Here is a 21,985-nt window from a genome sequence, read left to right on the forward strand (position 1 = left end):
AAGAAGAGAAGAGATGAGGAGAACCAGCCGACAGCTGGCTCTTCCTGTACCCAAGCAGCCTGTGGCAGCCAGTCTGCAAGCTACCTGGGCTGTGAGGAGAGGGGAAAACTACAGAAGAGGGGGGGATGCATGTGCACCGCAGTGCCAGACCGTTCCAATCCTGGCTCTGCCACCGACACAGCAGGTGACTGGGCTAGTCACTTTGCTTCTCTGAGCCTGTGTTCCCAACTGTACCCTGACCCCTTACAGGGCTGGCACACGGATGCAGTTCGGTAATGCACACAAAGGTCCAAGCCTAGTGCATCTCCTACAGCTCCTGGTTTAGACACAAAATGGGTTGCCCATCAGTATGATCTGGTTCTGGACTAACTAGATGGCAAGATGGTGCAGATGTGGGCAAGACCAACAGCAGGACCGATGCTCTGCCTGCTTTGAAGATGCTCCCTCTTCCCTGTGGCTGCATCACTACTGGCCCATCAACTGCTGTGCACCGACTTTGGGAAACAGCCCAAGGGTGACTTGGCTTAAGCAGGTCCTTGACAGAAGGGTGGAACTTACAATGTACTTGGAGACTGACCTGAGAGTCTCTCTCAGCTAGGACACAGGGAAGGACCGCTGAGTCAGTCCAGCAGCTGAGGTCATTTCCAAATGGAAGATGGAAACACATCCTAGCATACAAATGCAGCCAGCCAGCAAGAGAAACTGTTACAGACACTCATCATCCCATGTTGCCACAGCCCCTCATCCAGCCCCAGTGTGGAAGAGTCTCTGAGGGGCTGCCCCCTCCCATACACAAAGTGGGACCAGGCCACTTGGAGATGCAGCTGGTGAAGATGTGCCTGGGTGCTGGGGAAGCAGAGGGTGTCACCCTAAGGCCCAGTCCTGCTGGCCGCAGCCTCAGAGTCGCTCTAGGTTACAGTGGTCAGGAGAGAGGCATGCCAAAGACCACAGTGCAGGGGTAGAAAGGAAGGGAAGGTGTCCTGAACCAAGTCCTGTGGCTGTGAGGGACACCAGCTCAGGGCCAGAGGACTCTTTCAGCCACCTCTGAAGATGGACCTTTTAGAACAAGGGTATGGGCCAGAAGGTCTCTCTTGTGACCACTGTCTTCATGCCAAAGGTGACAGAGTTTTGTGTCCTCTCTAATCAGGACAGCGGGGAGACACTGGAGCTCTGCCCACACAACACTAAGGCTGCCCAGAAAAGCATGGGATATAACTCAGTGGGAGAGCCCTTGCCTAGCATATTCAAGCATACTCAAGGCCTTGGGCTTGATCCCCAGTGGCACGCACACACACACACCCAGTCCCTAGGGAAAGGACTCTCCAAGCTCAGCCTGCTGTCTGGAGTGCTCACCTGCTCTTCAAAGGAGGAAATCTGCCACCTGTACATTCTCAAGACATCCAGCAGGCAGCCTGCGTCCAGGACCTCATCCTCCGTGACTTCTTGGCAGGACAAAGCTGGGTACAAGGAAAACAACTGAGTCAGAGCAGAACCAGCCAGGAATGCTGCACGCCATATGCTGGTGACAACCCTGCCAGGTGACCCCACGGCCCCCTCTTCCCTCACCTCTTTGGAGCCTTACACACTGCTGAGTCAGCAAGGAGGCATAACATGTTTGTTGGATGAATCTTTTTTTTTTTTTTAAAGATTTTATTATTTCTTTTATGTATATGAGTGCTTAATCTGCATGTATAACTTTATGCCAGAAGAGGGCACCAGATCTCATTATAGATGGTAGTGAGCCACCATATGGTTGCTGGGAATTGAACTCAGGACCTCTGGAAGAGCAGGCTGTGTGGCTATCGCTCTGTATAAATAAAATGCTGATTGGCCAGTAGCCAGGCAGGAAGTATAGGTGGGACAAGAGAGAAGAGAATTCTGGGAGGTAGAAGGCTGGGTCAGAGAGACACTGCCAGCCGTCGCCATGACAAGAAAGATGTAAGGTACCGGTAAGCTACGAGCCAAGTGACAAAGTATAGATTAATAAAAATGGGTTAATTTAAGATAGAAGAAGTAGATAAAAAGAAGCCTGCCACGGCCATACAGTTTGTAAACAATATAAGTGTCTGTGTGTTTACTTGGTTGGTCTGAGCGGCTAAGAGAGATTTGTCCTGACTGTGGGCCAGGCAGGAAAACTCTAGCTACAGCAGGCAGTGTTCTTAACCACTGATCCATCTCTCTAGCCCTGATGAATGAATCTTAAGATTTCAGAAAGATACAAATTACCATCTCTGATAAGGAGAGATGTTATAAGCCAGTTGAGTGTGATCTGAAGTCATAATTCTCATGGACTCACTACTAGGCCACCCCCACACCTGGCATGGATCGCTTCTCCCCAGGGCTCTGCTACGGCTTCTCAGCCTTTACTCATGTTTATGTGCTTCTGACCACCAGGCACCAAGTGTGTTAGGATGCATAAATCAGACAAATGCATTACTTTATAACCAAAATTACAATAAAACCCTCAAACAAAAACAAAAGTTTGTCTAGCGTAGTGCATGGGCCACAGTTCCAGCTACTGAGGATTGCTAAGGTAGGAAGATTTCTTGATCCCAGGAATTTAGGACCAATCTTGGCAACAGAACAAGGACCCATCCCAAATAATAGCAACGAAGAGTGTAAATTACAAAAAGGTAGAGTTGGGTCTGCTAGGGATTCATGGCTCTATCTATTCCTAGGGTCAGCTCTTCTTCCCTAGGGTGGTAGGCTGTCCAGCTACTCGGCTCCGCGGATGAAGCACAGAGGCAGCCCCAGGCAAACGACACAGACTGGACACGGAAAGACAGACAGCCCAGGGCTGCAGGGCTACAGTGGTTAAAGGCACCTGTTGCTCTACCAAGAAGCTTGGAGTTCAGAGCCCAGCACTAACATCAGGTGGCTCTCCAGCTAGGGGGGTCTGGCACCCTCTCCTGGTCACCAAGGTACCCACACAGATACACAAAGGCACATAAACAATAAAAATAAATCCAAGCTGGGTGTGGTGGTGCACGACTTTAATCCCAGCACTCAGGAGGCAGAGGCAGGTGGATCTCTGTGAGTTTGAGGCCAGTTGGGATACATAGTAAACTCCAGGACAGCCCAGGGCTACACAGTGACACCCTGTCTGCCTGCCTGCCTGCCTGCCTGTCTGTCTCTGTCTCTCTCTCTCTCTCTCTCTCTCTCTCTCTCTCTCTCTCTCTCTCTCTCACACACACACACACACACACACACACACACACACACACTCACAATCAATAACAACAGAAGACAGGGAGCCCTGGACTGGTCACAGGCCACAGAGTTCCGGCTCTCATTCTGACCAGAGGCTTTCGGGCACAGTGCACAGGGCCATGTTGCTCAAGTGGGAGATAAGGAAGGATCTGTGGTCTCAGGTTCCGTGATCCACACATAACACAGAGCTTTCTACCCCTTGGTGTGCAGTCAGGGCTCTGACTCCAGGGTGAGAACACTACTGACCTCCTGCCCCCAGCGCAGCCCCACCTGAGCTGTCTGACATGGCCAGAACCTGAGGGGCAGGGCATGGGAGGCAGCTACCTATGAGGTGAGCACCTTGGTCCAGCCCTTCACCCTCCAGGACAAAGGCTGAAGAGCTGAAAAAGGAATCACACTCCTGGGAAAATGTCAATGACCGCCTGGAACACCATGAGGCAATCTGGCAAGGTCACTGACAGTTTCATAACCTGCCACCAACAGCACAGCTCTTCAATCTACCTGAAGAAATACTTCTGTGCGCCAATGGCTGTGTGCAGAGACACTTGCCGCAGCCCGGATGAAGGCTCAATGGCAGGGATCACAGACACCCTGAGCTGCGAATCGAATCAAGGGAGGTGCAAAGGTTAACGAGGAGGATGCACAAAGCACCAGGGCCGCAGAGGCCGTGTGGCAGCTAAGAGTGCCTGCTGCTCCTCCAGAGGACTCAAGTTCAGTTCCAGCACCCACGCCAGGCAGGGCCCACCTGTAGGGTCCAGCTCCAGGGGACCCAATGCCCTCTTCTGGCCTCCACGACACCCACATAATGTGCCCCCCCACATACACATCAATTTTTAAAAGAAAACAATTCTAATAAAAAAAGTACTCCTAAAACTAACAACAAAAAACTCAAGCAACCCAACTTACACACAGGCAGAACCTTGAGCAGCCATTTCTCCTAAAACAATGGCCGACAGGCAGATGAAGAGCTGCAGTGGTCACTATCACCGAGAAACGCCAATGCCAGAAAAAAACACCACCCCATGTGCATGTATGTAGATGTGTGTGTCTATGGAGAACAGAGTTGGACGTCACAGACCCTCATACACATATATGTAGCTGTATGTGTCTATGGAGAACAGAGCTGGATGTCACAGAACCTCATACACATATATGTAGCTGTGTGTGTGTCTATGGAGAACAGAGTTGGATGTCCAACTTCCTCCTCTACCACTCTCCACCATATTTTTTGAGACCGACACACTCACTCAACCTGGAACTCATTGATGGGCTAGACTGGCTGGTCAGTGGGCCTCGGAGACTCGCCCGTCTGCCTCGCATTCCTAAGACTGCACCACCACAGCCTTTGGTGGGGGTCCACACGCCTGAGCAGGCAGTGCTCTGCCGTGGGCCCTTCCCAGCCCCTTGCTCCGACTGAGATCACCTCCACGTGAGACTTCTTCCTAGAAAGTAGCCATCAGCTCTTACATCACTGAAATGAAACCACACTGTAGTTTCTTCCCCGCTCCTTTAACTTAACATTATTCCTTCTCCCAAATTAAGAGAGCAAACTGGTAAAAGCCATTGGCCCCTGGGCCTTCTGTTCGGCACCCACAACCCTGGGTGTTTACAAATATGCCAGAGACCCTTGCGCATGCACAGTGTGATATCCAGATTTTAACAAGTGCCATCAAGGACAGTTCAATAGTTCAAAAAACAAAAAAACAAAACAAAACAAAAAAACAACTTTTGCTCAAAACTGAATTTGGGACTGGCAAGATGGCTTGGCAGACATGGGTGCTTGCCAAAGTCTAATGCCCTGAATTGGATCAGGACACCAAGGAATAGTAGGAGAACAGAACCCCACGTGTTGTCCTCTGACCTCCACACGCGCCATGCCATGTGTGTACCCAACACACACACACACACACACACACACACACACACACACACACACACACGTAAATCAATAAAGGTAAACCTTTTTGCATGTGGAGTTAGAAATAATGAAGGGACAGGAGACTTCAAATCCCTAGGGGCTGGAGGGTAACTGACAGCCAAGAGCTTGGCTGCACGTTCAGAAGACTCAAGAGTAACCCCAGAAACTCCAGCTCTGGGGGACCCGACACTCCCTCCTGGCCTGCAGCACCCACACAGACACACAAATAAAAAGCACTTCACATCTTTCCCCAGACACTCACAGCAGCCACGAGAAAGACTTCTGGTCATGAGATGCTCAGGCCAGATGGCACCGGCCATGTTGCAAGGGCTCCCAGGGCGGTTCTACAGCACATTCGAGAAAGGTCAAACCCAGCTCCACCCCCATCGCGGTGTGCGCACACCCGGCTAACAGCTGCCAGGCTCTGGAATTTGCAATCTGCTTTTTAATCTTTTCTGACATGCAAAAAGAAACAAATCCTAAAAGCTCTTATTTGTATTTCTTTTGTGAAAGATCTCATTTCTTGGGCCAAAACACTCACTTAAAAAAAAAATTATAATTGAACTGCTTGTGTGGTATGGATTTATTTATTTATTTATTTTTGGTTTTCTGAGACAGGGTCTCTCTGTGTAGCCCTGGCAGTCCTGGATCTCCCTCTGTAGACCAGGCTGGCCTCGAACTCACAGAGATCCGCCTGCCTCTGCCTCCCGAGTGCTGGGATTAAAGGTGTGAACCACCACCCCCAGCTAAACTGATAATTTTTTAAATAGATGGTTCTATTTTTCATTTAAGAAAAAAAAAAAGTGGGGTTGGTGAGAAGGCTTTGTAAGTCAAGACACCTGCCACCAAACATCACAACCGGAGGTCAGTCCCCAGGACCACACAGCAGCAAAGAACCAGAGTTGTCCTGACCTTCCTATGTGTGCTGTGTTACACGAGCATGCACACACACACTAAATACAACTTCTTAACAATTCTGACTGGTTGAATTTGAATCTAATTGATTTTAATAAAAATTAATTTGAAAATAAATTTTAACCTGATTTCATCTAAACCTCTTAGGTTCTGAGTACCACCCCCACCCCTCCGCCATGTCTTTCTCTACAAAGTGGCTACTAAGCCTTTCTCTGTCATCCAATCACTGAAGATGCACAGCCCTCGAAGTCGCCACTGTACCTTTCAGGAGGTTCAGCAATGTCAAGGACAGGCACTGGTGTGTGTGTGGCCCCTGCTGGTCCCTGGAGTACTGGGTGGTGAACTCTTCCAGCCACTTGATGAAGGCGGGGCAGGCAGACAAGCCCTGCAGCAGCGAGTTCATGAAGCAGGTGTTCCCCAAGTTGACAAGCCCAGGCACAAGCCCTAACGGAGAGGGTGGGTAAGAGGAGGACAGTGCGTCACATTGGGCTGACCTTCTCTCTCCCTTCTGGGACCCTGCGTCTGCAGGGGCCCTGCGTCTGTGGGGAGCCCTCAATTGAGATTCTGACCTGAGCAAGCCTGGGGCACTGGGCATTCTAAACTGTGAACCACAGAAGAGCCTTCTGTGCCGTGTCCTCTCTGAAACCTCCCAGGTGCCTGGCACAGACAGTGAATGGACAAAAGCAGAAGCCACGCCCTCCTCCTCACCCTCATGCTCTCCTTTAGTGAGAGAACATTGTCCTCACAGCAGCTGCAACTGAACTGCCTCCCGGGACAATGCTTTGTTCTCGCCAGGGACCAAGAAAGACATGATTCTGGTCAGTCTGTCTGCAAAGACAGCAGCCCCAGCTGACGGGATGCCCTCTTTTCCTCTTCGCCAAAACTCAAGAACTCAGTACATAGAGCCCAGGCGGGCCTTAGCCTGGGGGCCTCCTGCCTCAGCCTCCTGGGTGCTGACTGTGTGTGCTATCAAGCCTTGCTGGATATGAAACTTCTCAGGCATCCGTGAAAACACATAACAAACTTCTCTATACCCGCCCCCTTGTTTGACAAGGGTCAGATTTTCTAACAGACTTTGCTTCCTCCTCTCCATCCTCTCCCTCCTCCCCCTTCTCTCCTGCCCTCCTCTCTCAGAAAAACCACTCCTGTGATGTAATGGTCAGCTGCAGGACTGAAAATACAATTGCACATTAATGAGAACCTCAGACAATTGAGCCACTTGAAACGTAATTACAAAGAATATCTCTCCCCCTCCCCCCGCCCCAACCCCCCCTCCAGGGCTTGCCTATGTAACCCTGCCTGGCTTGGTACTTGCTTTAGAGCACAGGCTGGATTTGAACTCAGGGCACAGCATCCTCTTGCTCCAGCATCCTGAGTACTGGAATTACAAGCATGAGCCACCGGGCCAGCACAAAGCATATCTTAAAACCAAGTGCAGACCGGGCAGTGGTGGCGCATGCCTGTAATCTCAGCACTCGGGAGGCAGAGGCAGCTGGATCTCTGTTGAGTTCGAGGCTAGCCTATTCTACAGAGAAAGATCCAGGACAGGCACCAAAACTACACAGAGAAACCCTGTCTCAGGGGAAAAAAAAAAAAAAAAATCAAGTGCAAGAAGGTGCTGAAACAGAGCCTTCCCACCACAGGGTGGGAAGTGGGGTTCTGTAATGTTCCACCTCATAGACCTCAGCCCTCACTTTCAGGATGAGAGGATCAACCACCCAATCCTCCTGCTTCCTCTACCACTTTCAAACAAAAGGGGTTCAAGTCAAAGACCACGATGCAGGGCCCCAGCCCTACCTTTTCTCCGCTTCTTCCTTTCTGTAATGGGACCCCAGATAACATAGATTCCTGCCGCAAGAGCAGCGGCGATTCCACCTATCACTCCCCAGTTCTTCATGACTTTATATCTAAAAAGGAAAATACGGTACTGTCATTTTGTCTCACAGCAGCAGGTGGGTACACAGACACTGGTAGGGAGAGGGACATTTTGTCAAACCCGCAAGCTTTAAATATACACCAGTAAGATTGTGTTTTGAAGCAGGGGATGGTGGCACCAGCCTTTAATACCAGGACTTAGGAGGCAGAGGCAGGTGGATCTCTGTGAGTTTGAGGCCAGCCTGGGCTACAGAGTGAGTTCCAAGACAGCCAGAGAAAACACACACACACACACACACACACACACACAAAAGTGTCTTAAAAATCTGGATGCTTAAGCACTAAGATCCAAAACTGGGGGTTGGGAGTGGGGGTTGACACTGGGAGTCCTCATCATCACACTACCTACCTTATTCATTCAGGTGGGGCCTCATTTGAACCCAGAGCTCCCTGACATGGCTAATCAGGCTCCCTTGCCTCTTCCTGCCAAGTGCAGGGACCATGCTAGGCTACCTGGTGCTCACATGGCTTCTGGGGGTCTGAACTCCGGTCTTCACACTTGCTGCTTGCGCAGGAAGCTCTTGAACGCCTGAACCACCTCTCCAGGTGCTCCCTATTTACCTGTTTATTTATATATCTTTTCAGACAGAGTCTCCCTCAGTCACCTAGACTAGCCTTTAACTCACTCTGTAGCCCAGGCTGGCTTTGAATTCAAAGAGTCCTTCCGCCTCAGCCTCTGAGGAATGACAAAGCTGTGGCACCACGCCAGGCTTTAGAAATGGATTTCTCTTTGAGAATACTGAACAATGCAACAGGGATCTTCTGCAAATTCACAGAATTAAAGATTCCTTTATTTCTGGCTTGACTTGAACCCCGGCACTATTATTCTGATACAGATAAGGAAACTGCAGGAGTATCCAAAACACAACTTTAAGGCAAACCACACATACGTGTTAACATGTACCCACATATGTGTAAGACATTCTTTTTATTTTATTTTATTTTTTGGTTGGAGCTGAGGACCGAACCCAGGGCCTTGAGCTTGCTAGACAAGCGCTCTACCACTGAGCTAAATCCCCAACCCGTGTAAGACATTCTTATCCTAATGTTTGGACTGTATGAAGTGGATTTTCCCCTCAGTACCAGGGACTGAATGAACCTAGCTAATCAAGAATTTCAAATCAATTTTTGTCCTTCCAGGATGAGTGCATAGAATGGCACAGAACCTGGCTTTAAAAAGCAGTCTACTGGAGAAGGAGGTCACAGCACACCTGCCTGGCACACACTCGAAACTGAGGGACACCATGTTCACTGACTGATTCCTCTACAGAACGGTATCATAAGGCGATGAGGAGAGCCTGGGAGCTGAGCCCAGCCCTGCTCTCAGGTCAGCTTGTTAGACGACAGGCAAGACCTATGCAAGGCTTAGTTCCCACCGCTAGAATGCCGACACTGGGCAGGTTGGACACTGGGGGCGTCCAAGCAGGACAAGACGCTGTTAACCTGCCCCGGTATCCCAGAAAGCCAACTCCAAGCAACAGGTTCCAGCAGTCAGGGTGAGCAATGGGGGTGTGGCCCCAGGCCTTGGGAACATCGACGTGGACAGGCTGGGGTGCAGGCAGGGTCCTAGCAGGAACGAGGAGCCTGAAGTTGGCACAGACTGGGCAGCCTAGCATAGCCGAGGGGCTCCGACAGCTTGGAGATCGGCGCGGTCTGAGACGCAGAAGTGACAATTGCCAGCAGAGCAGAGGTGGGAGACTGGCATATAACAAACAGGAGGGGACGTGCAGGCCTGGGAAAACTGTGGGCCTGAGGGTCCGGGTCTGGGGCCACCGCCAAGGGCTGCGGGGCCTCGCAGGCCGCGGCCACTGCAGAAACGACAAGGCGGCGCTGGGCCGCGGCCTCTGTCTCGGCCGGGTTGACGCAGGCCTGGAGGCCCCGGGCCCGCCACTCTCCGCCCGCTCACCTGACGGCCGCCCCGGTGCGCAGGAAGCGCTGGAGGGCCTTGTCGGCCGCCGTCCTCGCCGCCTGTGCCCGGGAACTCAGCATCACGGCCGCCGCCGCCGCCGCCGCCGCCGCCGCCGCCGCCAGCCGCCGCCCCCCGCCCGCAGCAGCGGAATGAGGATCCCAGTGCGCGAGGTTCCCGAGGCGGCGGAACCCGCCGTAGCGACCCCGCCTCGGCAGGGGAAAAGGAAGAACGACGAACCGGAAGTTGCTGCCGCCGGACAGCAAGAGTGGACGGACGAGCTCTCCCCGCTTCCTTTTCTCTTAGCAACCGCGGCCTGATTCGTTGCTAAGGGAGGCTTCCGGCGGCCGAGGACTACTTCTGAAGCTGTGAGGCCCGGTATTTGCTCTGGCTTGATTCAGAAACGCAGACGCTCCGCCTTCAGGACAGAGCTGGGGTCGTGTTTCGTGTGGAAAAGCTGTTATTAAACTGAGAATTAAAAAAAAAAAAAATGGTTCCATCTTTGATTTAGGGGAAAAAAAAATGTGGGCGGGCCAGATGTCTAAAGGCACCTGCCACCAAATCTCACAACCCGAGTTCAGTCCCCGGGACCACTCGGTAAAAGGGAACCAACGTTGTCCTGACTTCCCTATGTGTGCTGTGGTGCACACACAACACGCACACATACACACGCGTACTCACATACGCAAATGCACAAACACATTATTGTCAGAAAACAACTTGAGGGACTTTGTTCTCACCTTCCAACATGGGGGTTGAAACCCAGGTTATCAGGTTTGGCAGCAAGCACTCTTACCCGCTGAACCATCTCGCCAGCCTAGTTTATAAAGGTGCTGGTTCGGTGATGGAGGAACATACTGGCATTTTCTACATAACTTTTATATTTCCCCAGTCAGGAACCACACCTACTAAACAGTGATTTCCCATTCCTTTCTCTCCGTAGCATCTACTGTATGTTTTGTCTGTATGGATGTGTCATTTCTACACGCTGTGTGAATTCAATTATCTGGACTTTTATGCCTGGCTTTTTTTCAATTAGCGTAATGTTTTCAAGGTGCATCCGCAGTATAGTTTCTATCAGACTTCATTCTTTGTCAGTGAACACACATTTGATGATCTTGAAACCCTGATTGTCCTGCCTCCACCTCCTGAATACTGGTCTTGCAGGGCCACTACCATGGCCACTTTTGTGCACTGTCAGGAATTGAACACAGGGCTTCACGCATGCTAGTTGAACACTCTCCCAACTGAACTACACCCCAGGTCCCCCTTCTCGGCTTCAGTGAATAGTGTTGCCTTTAAACATTGATGCACAAGTATCTGCTGGAGTTCTTGCTTTTGCTTACATTGAGATGGGAGTCCAGTGGGGGTCTGTTCTAGTTACACTTCTTTTACAGTGATAAACTATCCCGACAAAAAGCAACCAAGGAAACAAAGGGTTTCTTCTAGCTCCCAGTTCCAGGTTACAGTCTATTGTTGTAGGAAGCCACAGTGATGGGGACTTGAGGTAGTGAGTCTCTTCACATCAGTAGCCAAGAGCAGAACGGTAGCCAGGCAGTGGTAGTGCACGCCTTTAATCCCAGCCCTCAGGAGGCAGAGGCAGGCAGATATCTGGGTTTGAGTCCAGCCTAGTCTACAGAGGGAGTCCTAGATGAGCCAGGACTACACAGAGAAACCCTGTCTCTCAAAACCAAAATAATAATAATAAAAATAAAATTAAGGGTTGGGGATTTAGCTCAATGGTAGAGTGCTTGCCTAGCAAGCGCAAGGCCCTGGGTTTGACTCTCAGCTCCAAAATAAATTAAAATAAAGACACATAGGGCACACTAATGTAAACAGCTGCTGTAGAGACTCACTTCCCAAATGACTCTAGGTTGTGTCCAGGTGATAAAGCTAATTATCATGGGGTCACATATCAACTCAAGAGCATTTGAACCTATCATTGAGAAGATGTTACTGACAAGTGTTTGCATTGCATGTCATATATATGATGTCACACACACAGTCATATAAATAATTTTTGGAGGAGGGCCTTAAGCTCAATGTATAGACAAAGGCAACCTTGATCTTCATAAGTGCTGGGATTATAGGCTTGCACCGGCGTACCCAGTTTTATTCAGTGCTGCGGTTGGAACCCAGAACTTCATGCATTCCAGGCAAGCCTCTACCAGCAGAGACACACCTCCAGCTCTGCACGGGATACCTTTAGAATGGTGTCTATCTCGTGGACCACTCAGCTGAGGATAGGACTCGTGCTGCCCAATGCAGTATAGCGCAGAGGTGGGGTCGACGTCACAAATGAGTATGGGTGGAACAAACTGCAATTGACAGGTAACTAATGAGGTAAAGAGTAGCCAAGAGAGGGTAGGGAGTTGGCTCAGTGAGTTAAGTACTTGTTGTACAACCGTAAAGACCACAGTGTATATCCCCAGAACCCACATAAAGTGCCAGGTGGGAGGGGAGGTGTCCCAGAAGTAAGTCCTGGAATACAGGAGGTAGACACAGGGTATCCCAAAAACAGACTAGACAGACTGACTGAAATGGCTAGCTCTGGAATCAAGTAAAAGACCTCAGAGACAACATTCAAGGGAGGCACTGGATGTCAACTGTGTGCCTCCACACCTGTGCACACACACAAGTGCATGCACCTGCACACACACATGCAACCCCACAGATGTGAACACAAGCATACACACACACACACACACACACACACACACACACACACACGGAAGGAAATGTGGTTATGAGTGAGTTTATAGAGATGGCTGCAGGCTGTTAGGCACAAATGTCGTTCAGTCAATAAACACTGATGAGTAATAGTTTGGAGTTTTAGAAGTCATTTTGCTAGTTGATGTGTGATGTCCCCCAAAGGCCCATGTGCTCAAAGCATGGGCCCCCAGAGGCTCCTGATGTTGGAAGGCAGGGGAAACATTAGGAGTTGGGGCCTTGTGGGAGGGACTAGCTTTTAGGAGTGTGCTTTTTACATTTTTGCATTTATTGTTTGAAATTGTGTGCAGGTGTGTGTGCAGTACTTGAGGAGGCCAGAAGAGGGCACCAGATCCCATAGAGCTGGCCTAACAGGCAGTTGTGAGCCACCTGTTGTCGGTGCTGGGAATCAAACTCAGGTCCTCTCGAAGAGCAGCAAGTGCTTTTAACCATGGAGCCATCTCTGTAGCCCATGGCTTTCATGGTGTTGTTTTGTTTTGTTTTATTTCAGTTCCCAAAGTGCTGCTGGGAAAGGAACTGGGGTTCTGCTTTCTCCAGCCCCTGTATAATGCTTTTGAAGGTTGTGTTTGGACTCCAGACCATTCCTCTCTGCCTCCTGGCTGCCTGAAAGCAAGCTGCTGTTCTTTGTCACTGTTTTCTGCACCGATGTTGTCTTCTCATCCCAGGCTGAATGGGCATAGATTGACATCCCTGAACATTTGAGAAACACACACCCACACACACACCCACACACACACACCACATATATACACACCACACACACACACACGCCACATATATACACACTACACATACACACCACATATATACACACTACACACACACACCACATCACACACTACACACACACACCACATATACACACACTACACACATATACTACACATAAACACACTTTTTAAGTGTTTATCACAGGTATTTTGTCACAGTCAGGCAAGCTATCACACCATACTTGGTTTCTCAGTTTCGAATATATTTGAATTACCCAGTGTTTTAGTAACTCAGAGTCCTCTACTACACTCACAAAGGACGGTTTTGTTTGAGAATCTCAAAGAAAGCCTGGAACCCGAGGGTGCAGTCCTCAGAAGCAGACTGGGCTTTAGTTTCAGATCGACCCCTACCTGGCTGTTTGTGTGTAAATTATTTATGGTTCTGAGACCTGTTTCCTCATGTCACATGGGGATAGAACATAACCTGTGACACAGGAATGTTGTGAAGAATCTTGGAAACAATGGATGTTAAGAAAACTGCAGGTGCAGAAGGCAGGCAGATCTCTGTAGGCCAGCCTGGTCTGCAGAGTGAGTTCCATGACTACACAGAAAAAAAAACCGTCTTGGGGGAAAAAAAAGAACAACAACACCTTGGGTGTTGGGAACACTCTGCTCTAGATTTTCAAGGTTTTTGTTTGATTGTTTAGTTTTTGTTGTTTCCATTTAGTTTATGTGTGTGTGTGTGTGTGTGTGTGTGTGTGTGTGTGTGTGTGTGTGTGCATCAGCTCCCTTGGAGCTGGAATTATTATAATCAGTTGTGAGCCATGCACAGTAGGTGCTGGGAACCGAACTCAGGTCCTCTGAAAGAGAAGCAAATGCTCTAACCACAGAGCCATCTCTCCAGCCCTTGGCTTTTTATGTTTTTGAGACAAGTTCTCACTCTGCTGACCTGACTGGCCTCCAACTCATGGCTAACTTCCTGCCTCAGTCTGCCAAGGGTGAGGACCACGGGTTCTTCTCGGAGTGTGTTGTCTGCCTGTCTGCCTGTCTGTCTGTCTGTCACTTGAAGATGTGTTAAATGATGATGGCTTCCAGTTCTGAGATTGGTATCCTTGCATCCTGTAGCAACTTCTCTTACAGTTTGTTAACAATAACATTTTTTAAAAATTGAGACAAATAATAAAGTGGTTGGGGGAGGGGACTATAGAGGTGGTTGAGAGCACTGGTGACCCTTCCAGAGGACCTGAGTTTGGTTCCCAGCATCCACACGGTAGCTGACAACCATTTGTATATCCAGTTCCAGGGGGAACTGATGCCCTCTTATGGCCTCTGTGAGCACTGCACACTTGTGGTGTACATACAAGCATGCAGGCAAGCACCCGTACACATAAAATAAAAAACTGTACGTTTAAAGGTGGTGGGAGCTGGAGAGTTGGCTCAGCAACGAAGAACGCTTGCATCGCTTCCAGAGAGCCCGTGTTGGGGGCCTGAGACTCAAGTTCCAGGCAATCAAATACTCTCTTCTAGCTTCTAGGGGCACACACACATACACACACACACGCACACGCCACACGCACACACACACATTATCAAAAACTAGAAAAGATTGTTTCTTGCTTTTTTCTGTCTCTGGGATCTTCCATCCAATCCTGGCTCTCATACATGGGAAGCATGGGAGCTGCCATTTTGGTAGCTGAATGTTTTTCTCTTTTCTCCATTTCTTCATACTAGGATCAGAAGCTTCCACTCTAGGCTTCTGATGACCTCTTTAAATGTCCAGGCACCAGGCCACTCCAGTAGGCTCAATAGCCTTGGATGGAGTCAAATGATTATGGACAACTTGAATTGAGGATCACTCACTGGTGATATTCTCTCTGTGTCTCTGTCTCTGTCCCTCTCTCTCTCTCTCTTTCTGCCTCCCTCCTTTTATGGCATCTCACTCTGTAGCCCTAGCAGGACAAAGAACTCACAGAGATTCACCTGCCTCTGCCTCCAAGTGCTGAGATCAAAGCTGTGCGCCACCATGCCCAGCTTAACTTTTGAGACACGTTTTTGATAGGCACCCATCTGTCCTTGGGCTTGTGAGTAACACAGGCTGGCTTTGAACTCACGGCCCTCCTGCTTCACGCTCCCTTTTCCACCACACCCAGCAGTGACAGATGTTTACCAAGGATGCTCTGTGTGCCAGGCACACTCTTCTGGGCACCTGGGATACATCCAAGAAAATTCAAACATTTGAAGTTCTGGTCAGGCTCTGGTCAGTCAGGCTGTAAAGAATAACCGAGATACCTTCTCGGCCTTCTGGCCTTCAGTACCCAACGTGTTCCTTTCCTAGGTCATTTCATCAGGCCCTCAGCTCTGTGATAACAATCTTTTCAAAGTGTTCTGCCAACAGCCTGTTACTGTGCCTGGCACCCAGTAGGTGTAATACATGGAGTACATTTCAAAACCTATACTCTCTTCCAGAGCGTAGGCTTCCAGACCGGCATACTGACAACACTAACATTTCTACAAACATCCAGGGAGGAAGGCATCATCTGGCAGGCGGGGGTGCCCCGCAGACACCCCCAGTCAGCGGACCGTGGACTCCTGGGAGCAGCAGGGCTCGCCCCGCCCCCTCTACCGCGCAGCCCTCCCCTCGTCCTCCGCCCACTCCCGTCGGTCTCCCGGCGGCGGCGGCTTTGTCTCCCGGGCAGGGCTCCCTCCCCCAGCCGCTGCCCAGGGTGGAAGCGGTGGAGCTGTCCAGCATCCCGGTGCTGAAAGCCGGCGCGGCGGCGCTGCTCCACCATGTAAGGGCCATGCCCAGGCTGGCCCTGGCGCAGCGCGGACATGGAGGAGGACCTGTTCCAGCTCAGGCAGTTGCCGTGAGTACCGCGGGGGCGAAGGGAGGCAGGCGGGGTGTCCTTTCGAAGAGCAAAGCCTGCAGGGGTGCATCCCCGCACGGCCTCTTGAACTGGAAAATGCTGTTACAGACGGATGAACTGGGCCTGGAGGAGAAAAGCCATTTTCCTAGCCCAGCTTCTGTTTCTGATTTTTTTTCCCCCTAGATCTGTCAGGACCTTGTGGGAATCCTTAGTTTCTGTGTTTTCCCTTGAAAATCGCTCTCAACCCTGAAGGGGTTGTGAGGTCTATGCTGTAAGAACGTGGTGAATGCTGTTTGGAAATGTGGGCTGAATTAAGGAGGGCTGATATCTGTCCTTACCAGCCTTGCTCTCATACTGTGCAATTCCTGATTTTCTTTTCCCTGCAAGGTCTTTTGGAAAGGATCGACGTGATGTTGCAAACTGCTTTCTAAACAGCAAGGATGCCTTCCTAGCGGAGAGGCTGGGGCAGTCGGTTGTTTGTGAAGCATGTGAATGAGAGGGCTGTGAGCTTTGGCTGGAGACTCTTGCCTTCTGAATGAAGGGTTTGGGGACGGGCAAGCTGGCGTAAGCCTCAGCTTTGGAAACCCTAGGAATGCATTCCTTTGAGGTCGGGAATTTGGGGGGGGGTACCAGTTCACTCTAAGACTCTTGGGGGAACATGAAAAAGCAATGGAAAGGACAGAGGCCTCCAGAGGGGTTCTCAGGTATTTTTCCTGTCATAAGCAATAGTGATTTATTAAGCAAATTCCAAGAGTCTGAATGGGGGCATTAAAAAGAATATTTCCAGGGGTTCCTGTTTTATTTTTAGTCACTAGCCATTTGGCAGGTGGAAGTCGATTCTATTTGGGTCTGTTGGGGTGGGAGGACTGATTATTGTTAGCATGTGTGTACCTGACTGACTTTAAAAGTGGTGTGGGGTCCCCCCTCCCCACCTCAAGCTACTGAAGAATTCTCCCAAGTGACTTTTGGAGTGTCTGTCCCGGCTTCTCAGAGGCTCTAAGTGATCAGGGGGGTTGTCATATTTACTCCTCAATTCATGGAAAAATTAATTTTGATTATACAGTATTCATTCATTGAAATTATACTTTTCAGCTTTTGTTAATAGGTCCATAAATGCCCCCCAACTAATGGTGGCTTCATTTCACAATGTTAGAAGGTACCCACTTCTAATATACCAAAGTCCATGTACCATACACAAAAACATAAATGTCAGTGTACAAATCCCTCGAGAAACCCATGCCACTTTCACTGAGCTCAAGCATCGTGTTCACAGAGCCAAGCGATGACCCCAGATAAAAAAAAATAATCATCCACAAATTGAAACAAAAATGGGTGTTCAGAATAAGAACGTGTATTTGCAATGTCAGCTTTGGTGGAATGAATTTTCAAGCATTGTCAAAGCATGTGAATTTGGTAAGAGATGTATGTGCCTGTAGCTTACCAATACATAGATATGACATTACACACTGATTCTTTCCATACCTGAAAAAGAGTGAAAACAAGGGACTGAGGCAGGGCTCATTCAGGGCACTTGTGTACCGTGCACAAGGCCATGGGTTCCACCCCCAGCACTAAGTGAACAGAAAGGGTGAGAGCAGGGAAACGTATATCTGTAGTTAACTGAAGCTGGGTCTCACATGCAGGCCTGGAATCCCAGCAATAGAGGGAGGGACTTAAGTTCAGGAGGTCCACACTCTGGACCAGCCTGAGCCCCATCCTGTCTCAAAAATATAATAATGATAATACTACAACTAATAATAATAATTCATTTTATTTCAAAGCTGAATATATTACAATGGTCCAATACACACAAAGAAGATACAGTGATTACAATTTGAAGATCCTAAAAGAAGCCTCCATCCTGTTCCTCAGGGTGGTTTTAAATTCCCCATCTTTATATATATATATATATATATATATATGCCAGAGCTGAGGATCGAACCCAGGGCCTTGTGCTTGTTAGGTGAATCCCCAGCCCCTCATCTTGATATTTTATAGAGAGAACACAAACTATCTATTGGAGAAGTTAAACGGTGTACTTTCAGAGAAGGCTGGCTCTCGGCCAGGCAGATTTGGGTTCAAATCTTGACCTCAGGTCAATTAGCCTTTCTATGACTCAGTTTCTCTAGCTATAAAGAACCAGGGACAGATGGGGATAAGTGGACAGTGGCACAGTGCGTGGTTCACATACTTGAGCACCCAGGTTCAATCCCTGAAAAGATGGCTATCATAACACTTGATTCATACGTTTATTATGAAGGTTCAATGCAATGGGTGCTTGACAACACAAAGCGTCATGAGCTATTTACTGGTCCTTATGGCTGAAACATTTATCAAAGTTTAATAACATTTAATTATGTAGGTTAGTGTTGCTGGACTCCCCCAAAATGGCTGCTCAAAAAACCCCAGAGGCTGGGGTGACCGTTTGGCTGTTAGGAACACTTGATGCTCTTCCGGGGGACCGAGTTTGGTTCCCAGCACCCAAGTTCTCACAAACACCTGTAACTCCAGCTCCAGGACATCTGATGCTCTCTTCTGTCCTCACGGGTGGCATATGGGCACCCGTAAGGGTAAACAAACAAAAAAATCTTTTTAAAAAGAAAGCCCCAAAATACACCTGAATGAAGTCATTAGCCTGGAAATGTGCAGATCTCCGTTATAAGAACAGGGAAGCTAAAAGAGAAAGAAACCAGCAACCGTGTGAATCTGAGTGGGCTACACATCACGACTTCCATGTTTCTCAGACTGTGCCCTGCATATATTATGTGCAGATTGCAGGCAGCAGATTTCCTGAGAGCAATATGGTTTAAAAAAAAACATTCAGAGTGCTGGCAGGAGTGGACTCTGGAACAGACTGGGCCCTGCGGGAGGTTGGGTGTTCGTGGGCCCTAAGCCTCTAAGCAGATTGCAGGGACAGGGAGGGGAGCTGAGCGAGGGTGTCTAAGAAAGCAGTCCTCGGTGCACCTGGAGGCCCTGCTGCACAGCTCTGGATGCCCCAGTTGAGACCACAAACACTGTTCACCTGCTGTCTGTGGGGGACATGTGGGGGGTATGGGGCAGCCAAAAGCTTGTGCTGCTCTTCCTTATCATGTGCGAGGCAGGCAGATTTCTTCTCCAGGATGATGATTTTTCTTTTCAGTGCTGGGGATAGAGCCCGGGGCCTCATACATGCTAAGAAGGAACTCCATCACCAGTATACACTCCCAGCCCTCCGATGACTCTGTCTTTTCCTGGAATTCACTATGTAGACCAGGCTGTCTTGGAGCCCACAAAGATCTGCTTGTCTCTGCCTCCTGAGTGCTGGGATTAAAGGTGTGGGCCACCACACCTGGCCACTCAATAGTTTAACTTTGAAACCAACCTTGGTACAAAGCAGTGGATGGATGATTCGGATAAAATGGTCCGTACGTTGAAGGAGCTGTAGTCTATAGCCACAGTATGGTAGCCACCGGCCACATGTGGTTAAATATAAATTATATAATTTGCATGTGAAATAATTTATGCAATATAATATTGTTCTACTTATATTTCTGTGGCTGGGCTAAGACATAGAGGAGGGGAGGCTTTATCTGGCCTCTGTTCCTCATCACGGTCCATCACTGAGGGAAGCCAGGGCAGGACCTCGAAGGGGCACACTTGCTGTTCCTCCCCCTGGGAAAGTCACTTCACAACCAAGGTACAGCAGGAACCATAGAGGATGCTGCTTGCTGACTCACGGACCAGCTTATACCCAGCTAGCTTTCTTACACAGTTCAGAGCCACCTGCCTAGGGACTGGTGCCACCCACAGTGAGCTGGACCTTCCCATGTCAACTAACAACCAAAACAGTTGCCTGTGAAGAGGCACACAGGCCAACCTGGCCTTCCTCTCAGGCTGCGTCCAGTTGATAGTTAAAGCTGACCAATACAAATACATAGTATAAATAAATAAACAAAATGTGCCCCATCTTCAAAGGCTCACTACAATTTCTTTCTTCTTATTTTTATTTTTTTATTTTTTAGAGCTGAGGACCAAACCTTGTGCTTGCTAGGCAAGCGCTCTACCACAGAGCTAAATCCCCAACCTTACAATTTCAATAGCTACCTGTGGCTAGAGAATACCACTGTGTGCATGCATGTCTAGACCATTTCTGGAGCTGCACTGGTTGCACCGTTCTATTGTGCAGTCCTGTCCTGGAAGAAGCAGACTTTGAGTGTGTCACACTCATAGCTATGAGAACTGTTTTCAGTGCTTGTCTGGACTGTGGAGGGATCCTGGTTCTAGATGATGATGAGATCAAGGAGAGCTTCCAGATATAGGTAGGAACCATTGAGAAACACAACGCCCAGTGCGGAACGTTCGGAAAGAGGGGACTTTGTGGGGGAAAGCCCAGAGTGGGACGAGCACGATGCGGCTCAGTTATCCACCAGAGCGTGATAAATGAGCATCTTCGGAGATAACTGCAAAAGACCGCAGGGACAGGACATTCGGGGCCCTAAAGGATGCTACGAAGTTAAGTCCCCAGCCTCCGTGTGCTCTGTCCACCATCTCCCCTCTTTGACATTTCCCGTCTTCATGATAGAGTGTGCACCTGCCACCTCAGTGAACCCTTCTCTTGTGTCTGCTGGCCTCAGTAACTGAGATAAAATGGGGGATTGGAGTCAGGCAGTGCTGGGTTCAAATTCTGCCTCTGACACTTACCACTGGGGTGTTTTCTTAACCTTATCTTCCAGAGGCAAGGTGCTCATCCGTGAAGTTGGGAGCCTGCTTTCCCTGCATGGCTAACCTGACGTAGGAGCAGAGGAAGACACTGGGCAGTGGAGCTCCAACAAATGCTACTGGCATTTCTTACCCTCTTCTGCTTTGGCTTGGGTTCCTGGACCTCACTTTGTTCAGGAAATAAAGCAAGCTCCCTTACAGAAATGCCTGCAGTGGTGTGGCAGCATGTGTCTGAACTTGAACTCTTTTAAAAATAATCATCAGGTTGAGGATTTAGCTCAATGGTAGAGTGCTTGCCTAGCAAGCACAAAGCCTTGGGTTCGATCCTCAACTCAAAAAAAAAATAATCATAAAATTTGTATTTTTTAATGTGTGTGAATATGTGTGTGCCTGCGCGAGTTTTATGTGCACTTTGTGCATAGAGCCCTCAGAGGCCAGAAAAGGGCTTTGGAGCTCCTAGAACTGAGTTCCCAGAGGAGGTGGTGACCGTCTTGACAACGTAGTGCTGGAAAGCAACCCTTGATTCTCTGCAAGATCAGCAAATGACCTCAGCCACTAAGCCCAACTCCAGCTCCTGAGCTTGAGCCTGAACTCATGATCCCTCCTCTTTCAGCAGATCCCATTCCCTGGTGGCCACACCTCCAGTCCCTGGTGGCCACACCTCCATTGCAAACTGTTGAGGTCAACTCTGGCTTTCTCTCTCACAAGCACTTTCAAACTTTAGGAAATTTTGCTGTCTTGGGCTCAGTGTCATCCACACTCCAGCCTGCTTCTCTCTACAGTCGCCAGATCCCACAGGCACATCCCCATCTGTTCTCAGCAGGACTTAGCTCCTTGCTGGCCTCCCCACTCTTGACCTTGCTTCCTAACAGCCTGCTCTCTCAACACGTCAGCTGGAAGATTTTTCCTTTAGATTTACTTAATTAAAATTTTTTTCTATGTGTGTGTGTGTGTGTGTGTGTGTGTGTGTGTGTGTGTGCACATGAGTGTGGGTGCCCACAGAGGACAGGAGGACATTGGGTCTCCTGGAGATGGTGTCATAGGCATTGAGAACCATCAATCTCAGGTCCTCCAAAAGAGCAGCATGTATTTACGGCTG

At 49.2% G+C, this 21,985-nt stretch overlaps 2 protein-coding genes across 2 annotated transcripts in view; one reads left to right on the top strand and one right to left on the bottom strand.

Moving 5' to 3' along the window:
• Window positions 1-10,080, bottom strand: part of Usp30 (ubiquitin specific peptidase 30) — a 14,340-nt gene extending 4,260 nt beyond the window's left edge. The window contains exons 1-5 of the mRNA XM_036171673.1: window positions 9,885-10,080; window positions 7,841-7,950; window positions 6,305-6,487; window positions 1,320-1,457; window positions 248-316 (exon numbers count right to left, since the gene is read on the bottom strand). Coding sequence (XP_036027566.1) covers window positions 248-316; window positions 1,320-1,457; window positions 6,305-6,487; window positions 7,841-7,950; window positions 9,885-9,967 — 583 coding nt within the window. The 5' untranslated portion in view covers window positions 9,968-10,080. The remainder of the gene's footprint in view (window positions 1-247; window positions 317-1,319; window positions 1,458-6,304; window positions 6,488-7,840; window positions 7,951-9,884) is intronic.
• A 5,807-nt stretch (window positions 10,081-15,887) lies between these two features.
• The window catches only part of LOC118572352 (SV2 related protein), a 66,904-nt gene continuing 60,806 nt past the window's right edge, over window positions 15,888-21,985 (top strand). The window contains exon 1 of the mRNA XM_036171920.1: window positions 15,888-16,188. Coding sequence (XP_036027813.1) covers window positions 16,154-16,188 — 35 coding nt within the window. The 5' untranslated portion in view covers window positions 15,888-16,153. The remainder of the gene's footprint in view (window positions 16,189-21,985) is intronic.

Source organism: Onychomys torridus, chromosome 22 (assembly GCF_903995425.1).
Source record: "Onychomys torridus chromosome 22, mOncTor1.1, whole genome shotgun sequence".
Classification (NCBI taxonomy): domain Eukaryota; kingdom Metazoa; phylum Chordata; class Mammalia; order Rodentia; family Cricetidae; genus Onychomys; species Onychomys torridus.